Source organism: Notolabrus celidotus, chromosome 3, assembly GCF_009762535.1.
Source record: "Notolabrus celidotus isolate fNotCel1 chromosome 3, fNotCel1.pri, whole genome shotgun sequence".
Taxonomy (NCBI): Eukaryota; Metazoa; Chordata; class Actinopteri; order Labriformes; family Labridae; genus Notolabrus; species Notolabrus celidotus.
The window spans coordinates 17,957,000-17,967,054 of NC_048274.1; the positions used below are offsets into that span (position 1 = coordinate 17,957,000).

The 10,055-nt window shown below is 39.8% G+C and overlaps 1 protein-coding gene across 1 annotated transcript in view; it reads right to left on the reverse strand.

The window, feature by feature from the left end:
* slc7a10a (solute carrier family 7 member 10a) overlaps nucleotides 1–8,953 on the reverse strand; it is a 39,680-nt gene extending 30,727 nt beyond the window's left edge. The window contains 1 exon segment of the mRNA XM_034680531.1: nucleotides 8,746–8,953. Within this exon segment, the coding sequence (XP_034536422.1) occupies nucleotides 8,746–8,851 (106 nt within the window). The 5' untranslated portion in view covers nucleotides 8,852–8,953.
* Nucleotides 8,954–10,055: the final 1,102 nt, after the last annotated feature.

Below are 10,055 nucleotides of genomic sequence, written 5' to 3' on the forward strand. Positions count from 1 at the left end.
CAATAAGAGCAACTGCATGCAGAGCAGGACGTGACTGCATACATTAACCTGATTTTGCAGCTCAATGTCTTCTCTGTCTCTTCACTGTTGTTTAATGAAGTTGTTCAAATTTTCACAAGACACTTAATTAACTCCCTGCTGATCTGAACAGAAACCAAAGGACCCGTCATGTAAGCAGCGCATTCAGGGAGAAAGAAAACTGACAGCTTAATCACGCCAGGTTTATTCAAAATGTAGCAATTAACACACATGAGACATGTCAATATCTTCCAAGTTTCATTGTATACTATTGTAACGAACTGAGCTTTATACCCGTTTGAACCACATGACCTGTTCTCTGTTTACTTACAGCTCTTTTCATTGTAAATATGTATGTCTCGATCAAGCGGCAAACTACGGTCTCAAACGATGAAGCCAATGCGGAAGTGATATAAACTGCAATACATCGAAAATCCGCTTGAGGCTGGCTGCAGAAACACCGGAACCACATAGATATGAATGGGAAAAAGACGATCTTTGCAGCATTAATAAACATGTTTACAGCCTGGTTCAAAAAACGGCTTGGCCCTATGAAGCTAATCTCTCTAATGGCACACACTGTACGGGGGGTGACTTTTTTTCTAACGTGACGGTTCAGAAGATATTAAGATTATGAGTTTTGCCCAAATAAGGACATGACTGACGTGACTCCCGGTCGGGAACACACAGCCATTGGCTAAGAGGCTCACACTACGTCACACTCTGCCCAGTTGAGTTCCGCATTACCAATATGGCTGCCGCCGTCGATTTGCTTCAAAACAGCTCTCAGGAACAGATGGGTGACGTCACGGATACTACATCCATATTTTATACAGTCTATGGTCTCGATCAGCTTTATTGCCTCCAATCCCGATCCGGTTTTTAATATTGAATATTGATACCGAGTCCCGAGCCGATACTTGTGTTTGCCTGGATAATAGTTGCACAAGAGATAAGAGAGTTGAGCTGAACAATAGCAATCCATGCCGATATACAGAATGGCAGCTGCCGCTAGCTACAAGGTTGCTAATGTAACAGACTGTCCTGTGTCTGGTTCATGTTTTCGCCCTTTTTCAACCATATGTCCCTAGAGAGTTACTGTAGGGTGCGTAGGGCATTTGCATATGCTTTTTTTATGTCATGTGTCTAGCGGTGCACATGTGAGTTCTACAATAGTATTTAAATCATGGCTTCAGTTCTACATCAATGTCCCATTTATTATTTTCTCATTATGTATACACATTAAAGCAGACTCAGATCACTCAATTACACTCAGCTGCAAATTGTGTTCAGTGACAACAGACGTAGATAATGATCAACTGAAATGCCGATCACCCATCAATTAAATAACGTCCAGATTGGCTTCGATCAGATAGTTGAGATCGGGATTGGGACATACTTAATTGTAAACAAACCAACTAGCCAACTTGATTAGCACCATATTTATCGTTATTACCCATGTAAACAACTTAAAAAGAATACAATCCTCTCCAGAATAAGGCTGTGACCCAAATATTTGTTGCATGTTGAGGTAAATGTTTCAGTGCTGTGCTCATGATACATTTTCTTTAAAGATTGTTTTAAAGGATGTAGGTAACAAGTTAAAACTGTATTTGTGATACTTGAATTTTGCCTTTTTATTGGCTTATGCTTTGATTAATTTATTTCCTGTTGTCAGAAAAATGTGCTTTTATATTGAAAGGAAAGAGGAAAAGAAAAGAGACGTAAGGAGGTTCAACAAGAGCAGTGAGTGGGGAACTTTGCTTTCTGCCATTTATTGTTTGCTACTTTATCACAATTCATTTTTCATCTTATCAATTTAAGTCATCCTGTATGTGCACTGATATTCAACTGTCCATCAAGGTACTGTTACATGCCTGCCAGTGACTTATGGTGTCCATGGCTCAAGGATATGATATTAGGAGAAACAACACTATAACAGACTTATCCTCTCCTACATAGTTACACAACTTATAATCTCAAAATTAATCGATTAGTCAGTGGGTTAAACAGCTCTGCTAGTTATGCAGAAACATTGCTCAAGGAGACTCTGCCCCTATCCCTCAAACGGGGTCACCGGTTATTTTGTGGCTCAGCTAGTTAAGACATATTCTAATAAAAAAATATGTCATGAGTTCACTCACGTCATTACCCCACAAAAAAATAAGGAAAGACTAAAAAATCTATCCTTCTGTGAAAACAAGCAGCAGCTGTCCAAACAAATCCCTCTCTCCACTGCTGTCCATGTTTTACTTGTTTTTGGAGGACCAAAAGAATCCTAACTAAAACTGTCCAGCATTTAGTCAGTGACACACACCATCACAGCAACCCCGTTAGAGCGTGTCTGAATGCACTGTAATGATGCAGGGAGGGGGGTCCTACCAGCGCATCTATCACTGTCAGATCTGATTGTGTAGGCCGTGGTGAGATGCAGAGCTGTTACATAATGCCTATGTGGTGTTTGTTATGTCACGAAGTTTGGCATCACAACTGAATCAGAGTCCTACTGACCCTCTCAGCCTCCCTGCAACACAACTGAGAAAACATCTCCAAAGCACTTGTCAGTTAAGGAGAGTAACCTCCAACTATCTAGATGACAACTTGTCCTACTAGTTAGGTAACATGAAGCAGGTGGTGAGGACCCCAGAGCTTTCCCCCTGAGGGGAACTAGTTTACAGGTTGTTGTTGGTGTAGAGGAAAGACTGCTTGTGAGGAAAGGATGTCAACCTGTATGTCAAACATTAAGAGCATTTGTCTGCTGACACATTTGGCTCAGTGTAGTTCTAAATGTAAGCAGTAGTAAAAGCAGCAGTCATGTGTGCTGACAGCTCCAATAGTAAACCTTTCCTAGAGTGGAGTGTTGGATATTTGAGTAGGCTGCATGACTCATGACGTGTGTGTGTGTGTGTGTGTGTGTGTGTGTGTGTGTGTGTGTGTGTGTGTGTGTGTGTGTGTGTGTGTGTGTGTGTGTGTGTGTGTGTTTGCACCCTAGCTGCAAAGGCTTCACTCTATCTGTGCTTTACTTGCCGTTTTGTACCTGATAAACTTGAGCAATCATTTTACACCTCCAGTTAGGAATGCACAAGGAGTAGAGGGGATGTCATTACTGATTATTCTGATGAGACAATTTTTTCTGATTAAAAACAACCAATAAAAGCTGCTCTCTTGACTCACTGACAAGCCCACACATTATGACACAGTGGGAGACAGTATACTATCCGCCATTATAAAACAGGCAAGAAGAACATTGCAGCCGCAACAAGCATCATGAAAGTAAAAATAGCATCACCTGTGTGAATGTTTCTCCCTCTTTGATTGAAGACAGCTAAACCTGTGTGGCAAGCATCAAATGTCAAATGAGATCAAATGTCCTCAAGTTTCATCACAAGAATCTTTTAAGTCACCTGGAGAGTTGTAATGCAACACAGGAGTACGATGTAGCATTAGCACTAATGAAACGCCATGTGCCATAGCGCTGATTTGAGAACTGCAGAAAGTTTACCATAGACAACTCAAAGCTAAAGCAATTAACGACAAATGACTGACTTTACAGTACTTGATGTATTACTCACTGTCCTTCAGCTAAAGGCCCAAGGATTTTGCCAGCAAACAGTGCATTTGGGACAGTATCCTGAGTCCCCACCTGCATTTGTATGAAGTGATCTCTACACAAACCACAGACTGATTGATAACGTCACTGACTGAAGTTTCAACCGTGACTGTAGCTTTAACTGAAGAACTATGCATGCATCCTGTGTTGCCTAAAATGCATTACTGATGTTGAGGATTGCACCATTAAATACACCTATCCAATGTTTGAAAATATTACCCCTTAAACAGACATGTGTATGCTTCACCATAACAGCAACAGAGGAAACATGTCTAACGGATACTAATAGCATTTTAGAGCAGCAGACAAAAAACACTTGTAGTGTGACTTTAGCCAAGCTAGCAAAATGTTCGCACTTTGTGTTTTCAAATCACACAACTTATTTTTCTTTTTTATATCAAGTCAAAACATTTACATTTAGTAAAAACAAAATAAAGCAACCTCCAATTAAAAGTCAGTAGCCTTCACACGCTTCAATGGAAACAAAACATCAGGGTCTGTTAGCTGAGTTACGTTAGCTCGCATAGCAAAAGCCCATTCGTAGATGCACAGCTTCTCGTCGTGTTAAGAGTCCCTCAGTGTACCGAGCAAGGTTGAACTACAGCTACAACAATCATGTCACTTAGTAGTAGGGATGTAAAGATACACTCAACCCATGATTTGATTCGAATCCCGATTTTTGATCCACGATACGACTCACTCATCATTCTCTAATGATTTTCAAGAAAACTGGATAGAACTCAAAATTTAAATAACTATTATTTTATTTCAATTATCAGATATGGACAGTTGTAATATCTATTTTTCTCTTATATTTCTTTGTAAACAAAGTAATCCTTTTTCATTTTTAAGGTGTTGTAACTCAAATAAAACCACTGCACACTTTTTTTCCGCAACTTACTAAAAACTAAAATCGCGGTACAGAAATACCTTGTTGGAACATTTCAGAACAATTATAGAGAAATGGAAAGTGAACAATTCCCAAATGAAAGTATCAAATATTAAATCAAACATGGTAAATTTATTTTAATTAGGGATGTAAATTTCAAGTATTTTCGGTGATCCATCTTTGTTCCGTTTTCCATGTCAAAAAGAAAGTCAAATGCGTTATTTCCACCTAAATCAAATTTTCCTTCACGACAGTGTATACTACTGACGGTATTAAACAGCTACGAATCGTATTGAGGTGTTTAAAATGTTAACACACTGAATATAAACGTGAGGAGCAGGCTTATAAATAATCTCTGTGGACGCACGGTCATAGAGTGAAGACTCAGACTACAACATGTGGATTTACTGCAACAGGACAACTGAACATAATCATATTTTGGACTCACAGTGTCCAGTTTTCTCTTTATCATTGAGAAAAATAAGCATTTAAACCAAGCGTCAACCTCCGGTCTAAAAATATGAGTCCAATGCAGAAGTGTTAAAAGCTGCAGTTAATCAAGGATCCGCTTGAGGCTGGCTCCGGAAGTACCGGAAGTCACATAAACATGAATTGGAAAAAGAAGAAGATCTTTACAGCAGAAATAAACATGTTTGTGTTGTTCTTGTTCTCGTATGTACGATACTTTGGATAAAAGCCAGCCTGGTACAGAAGACAAATGTAGTCTGGATAGCTCATTTCTTTATCGGCACACACTGTGAGGGGGTTGAATTTTTTTCTAGCGTGGCAATTTCGAAGATATTGATATTACTGGTCTTCCAATGAGAGGTACAGCTGCCTGCGGGAACGCTGCAGCTGTTGGCTAGGAGGCTCAAACTCCGCCTATTTACGTCACACTGGCTCGACAGAAGCAATATGGCTGCCGCCGACGATTGGTCTCAAAACAGCTCTTCAGAAACAGATGGGTGACGTCACAGATACTACGTCCATATTTTATACAGTCTATGATTTAAAGGTGGTCAGGTGTCAAGGGAGCGCAACCGGGTCATAATCAGTCCGGCGGCGGAGAATATCTCCACAACACACATGCCCATACAGATTATCTCATAGAGCTGATCAGAGACTGAAGGAGATTTCCTTTCCTCATTGAATACTTGTTTGTCAGCATACAATCAACATGAGCCTGTGTGAGCTGCAGGCACAGAGTGCACTCAACATAGTAAAAAAAATGCAGTGGAAACCATATCTCAGCAGACTATAATGTCCCACATCTGTCTTTAACTTACAGTCATCTTGGTTTATTTCACCATCCTGTACTTCAAAGGGGTCGGCCTACTTGTGGTTTCAGACCTTATCATCTTGTCTGCAGAGGTTTAACTCAGGACGCATGGAAGTCATGGCAGTACTGTATGTTTTCACTGGCACATTCCTGGTACCTCATTACTGGCACAAAAGGCGTCTAATTAAAGTCTCTTATGGGACTGGAGTGTTTTCCCACACCAATGCCAGTATCTGATATGAACCCTTAAATGGTGTACCTGATGACAGAGAGTTAGTGCACAAGTTAGCATTATTTGTGCTCAACTGTTTATGTGCAACCAAGAAGAAGTGGTTTCAGTCATGTCATCATGTAATGTGAGCTGGTTGTCAGTAATCAGTGCTTCTCTGTTCAATTTAAAGGCCAATTATTTACTTTCGCTAAAAGCTACTGTGTAGAAATTTCAGTTCTTGGCGATCTTAGCGACCCCTTTTGTACAAAGTGGAACATCTTATCTCTTAGCTGATCCTGTGCGCTTCATCTGAAAGTCTTGTTTTTCTCGAAAAATCTCATTCTGCTTTCTTTTAACCATCAGACATATCACTTGCTGGGACTCTTTATGTTGTAATATACAGGCCTTCAAACCTGTGTGCCGCAAATGCCAACACTGACTGCGATGAAAAATTACTATATAGATTGTAAATGGACTTGCACTTATGTCATGCTTTTCTAGTCTGTCTGACTACTCAAAGCACTTTTACACACTACTCATCGCATTCACCCATTCATACTCAGTCACTCACTGATGGTAGAGGCTGCTAATGTAAGGGACCATCAGTATATTAGCTGATCTCATTCTTATGCATTCACACACCGCTGAACAACAGCAGGAGCTGTTTGGGGTTCAGTATCTTGCTCAAGGTCACTTCGGCATGTGACTGCCAGAGCTGGGATCGAAACACCAACCTTCCAATTGATAGACGACCAACTCTACCCACTGAGCCACAGCCGCCCAAAGTCATTCTTGTCTCTGTGGGTCTTGTTCACTTTTGTAGCTCATATAGAGGAATCAGTATCAACTTCAATTGGTTAACTTGACAAGCAATGCTTTCTCTCTCAGCCTGAACACAGTTCAGCCAGTGAATGGAGGATTGATATAATGACCATGCTTTTATATCAATGTGATGCAGTCAGGTGAAGCTCAAGTTAAGCTTTCAACTAAACTCAGATTAACTGATGAAAATGTAGAGTTTAAAAAAAACCTTTTTAGATGCAGGGGTGAGAACACTGGTAATGTGAAGAACAAAAAACAGCATATCTACATAAAACCTGAGTAAAAGCTCATGAATACTCTTCAAAATTGATTTGACTCATCAGTTATATTTACATGGACCACTTATAACTGGAATAACAGCCTGATCAGAATAAAAATACTTCACGTAACCTCATTCCAAATATATTTGCCACATCAGGCCTATTTGAAGAGAAATTTCATCCTGATCGAGAAGCTATGTGATATTCAGATCATTAGCCATGTAAATACTTAATCAAAATATTTTCCCTGATTGGGTTACAAATACACGCAAGTCAGCATTGTTTTATTCTGATTGAATGCTGGATGCATGCACACGCCTGTCTTAATCAAATGCCTTTATCTAGCATTCAAGTAAACAGCTGAGATGTTGTCTATGATTAGAATGATTTTAATCAGGTTGAAGAAAAACTGCATAGCTAATGTGTTACTTTTGTGGCTCCTGACAGATGTGCTTGTGACTATAATCTTGCAATTTACTTCCTGAGGCATTTTCGATTCTTCAGGTAATCTGATACTGGGGTGTATGATTGTCTTGCACTATCTGAAAATCTCTATCATGATACTATCCTCACTGGGCCCATGTATCAGGTATCATATTGTTAGTTACTCTTGACCCAAATCGTGCAGGTGTACTGACTGCGAGGTGAAGTCGACACTGACATAGATCTTGAGAATCCAGGCAGAATTAAATATGAGAGCAAGTAACCAATATATGGCGTTAAGTAAAGAAACATAAAGAACATTCTGTCCCACACAAGAATAAGTTCATGGCTTCATGCCTCCAGAAATAAAATAAGCCTTGGTATGAGTCCAGCAGCAGGTTATCAGCTGGCTGTGGGGGGAACCCTCTGCATTACTGACAGATTACAGCAGCGCATACTGCACAACCTGTTGAGTTCACTGCTTCAGAGAGCTGATTTCCGCGCCTAAATACAGTTACATACTGCATCATCATTTACAGGAAGCTGAGCGCCATAACGCAGCTTCCTGCATTATACTACTCTGTACTCTCTATGGCGTTTTTTTTCCTAACGTAAAGCCCCTTTAATGCAGCATGGGTGATCTTTTAATTATGGGATGAATGCATGTCACACTGATGCTGTGTTATCAGAAAGCAGAGGTATACAATCCCTATCTCTGGCTGTGTTATAATATTGATGCACAGTTATCTTACAGAACCACATGGGGGCTGTGCTTTGTCTGCATGCCTTTCAAGTTCAACATGAGAAGATCCAGCCACGTAGGCATGTCCATATTCAGATCACCCCGACTGATGCAACAGTTTCCACACAAAATCAGCACTCCAGACTGGATCCAGACATCAAAGCTGGACCAGTCTTGCGTACAAGCCACTCTTCCTCTGTGCGTCTTTTGGCGGTTTTGAGCCAAAGTCAGTCGATAAGACCAGTTTTAAGGAGTTAACCTCACTACAGGATCCTTATAGTGGACCAAGACCCGATGGAAACCGGATCCCTGTTGTGTTTGACTCCTATTGTGTTCCATTATTGTTCAACTTTAACACAGAAACTACAACACTCGTCACATTACTTTTGATCCAGCAGCCGGCTAACTTCTCCTTATAGCTGCAAACACCGTATCGACCCCCTGCTTCATTAACACACCATGGAAGATCCTTCAAGCTGTCAAACACTCACCAATGATAATAGCACAAGCGCTCAAAAGTCCAATCTCTTTCTTCAGGGTGACTCTGTCGCTCTTGGAGGAGTTTTTGTCCTTCTTCTTCCCCTCTGTGTCCTCCATCGCCTTGTGCTTCCTGCCCGCCTCGGTCCGGTCCAGATACTGTAGACTGAACCACCCTCCGCGCTCTCAGCAGCCCGTGTAATATCCTACTGATGAGAGGAGGAGAGCGCATGCGCATGAGTTACAACTAATGCCACCACCTTGTGTCAGGTAGCCTGGAGTAAGGCAGGTGTGACCGGTGTGACCTAGCGCAAGTAAACAAAGATGACCAGATATCTAGTTGCCTGAGGTTATATATAGAAGTCTGTATTTTAATTGTTTTCCATCTCAACCCAAGCATCTACCGACTTAAAAAAACATTACTTCAAAATTAAATATTATACAATGAAAATATAAATACTTTGCTGCAGCCTCTTGGATTTTTTAACTGCAGGATATGGCTCGAAATTAAAAACAAATAAACACCAAGACAATGTCCATGTGTACTCTGTAAATAACTAGAAATGAACACTTATTGTCAATTTAACTTAAATAACTCAACTCAACTTAACTTTATTTATATTGCACCTTTCATACATATAAACATGTAGCCCAAAGTGCTTCACGGAATAACAGAGAGAGAAAGCAACAGCAATGGAAAAATTGTAAAAGGCATGACTATAAATAAGATACTTAAAAATAAAATAAAATCAATTTAGTAAAATTAGTAATAGTGGAAAGAAAAGTTAAAAATAAGGAAGTGTTAACAAGATCAGATGATTACAAGAAATGAATAGATTAATAAATAATTAAATAAGATAAATAAATGTTAAGGCAATTATTGAAATAATAATGATTAAAATAATGAGAAAAAAAAAATAATAATAATAATAATGCTGTCCAGGGCTAAAACTAAATTACTCCAAATTAAAAGCTAGAATAAAAAAGGTAAGTCTTAAGTTTACTGTTGAAAACACCCAGAGCTCGCCGTTTTTAATGTCCAGAGGCAGAGAGGTCCATAGCTTAGGGACTAACAAATCATTTTCAATCCTATATTGTTTTTGTCTTTCTTTTTTCTACATGAGGAAACTCCTCAACTTTGCCCCAGATACAGCGATCCAACTAAAATGACCAGTATAACCCTTCAAAATATTTTCTGTTTTTGTCGCTTGACGTGTTTCAGGTGAGTCTGTTTTTCCTGTGTTTCTCTGTAACTTGAGCCTCTGCTCATTATTGTTAAGTGGGGGAGGGTCACCTGTGTACTGTTAACCCTCAAGGGAATACC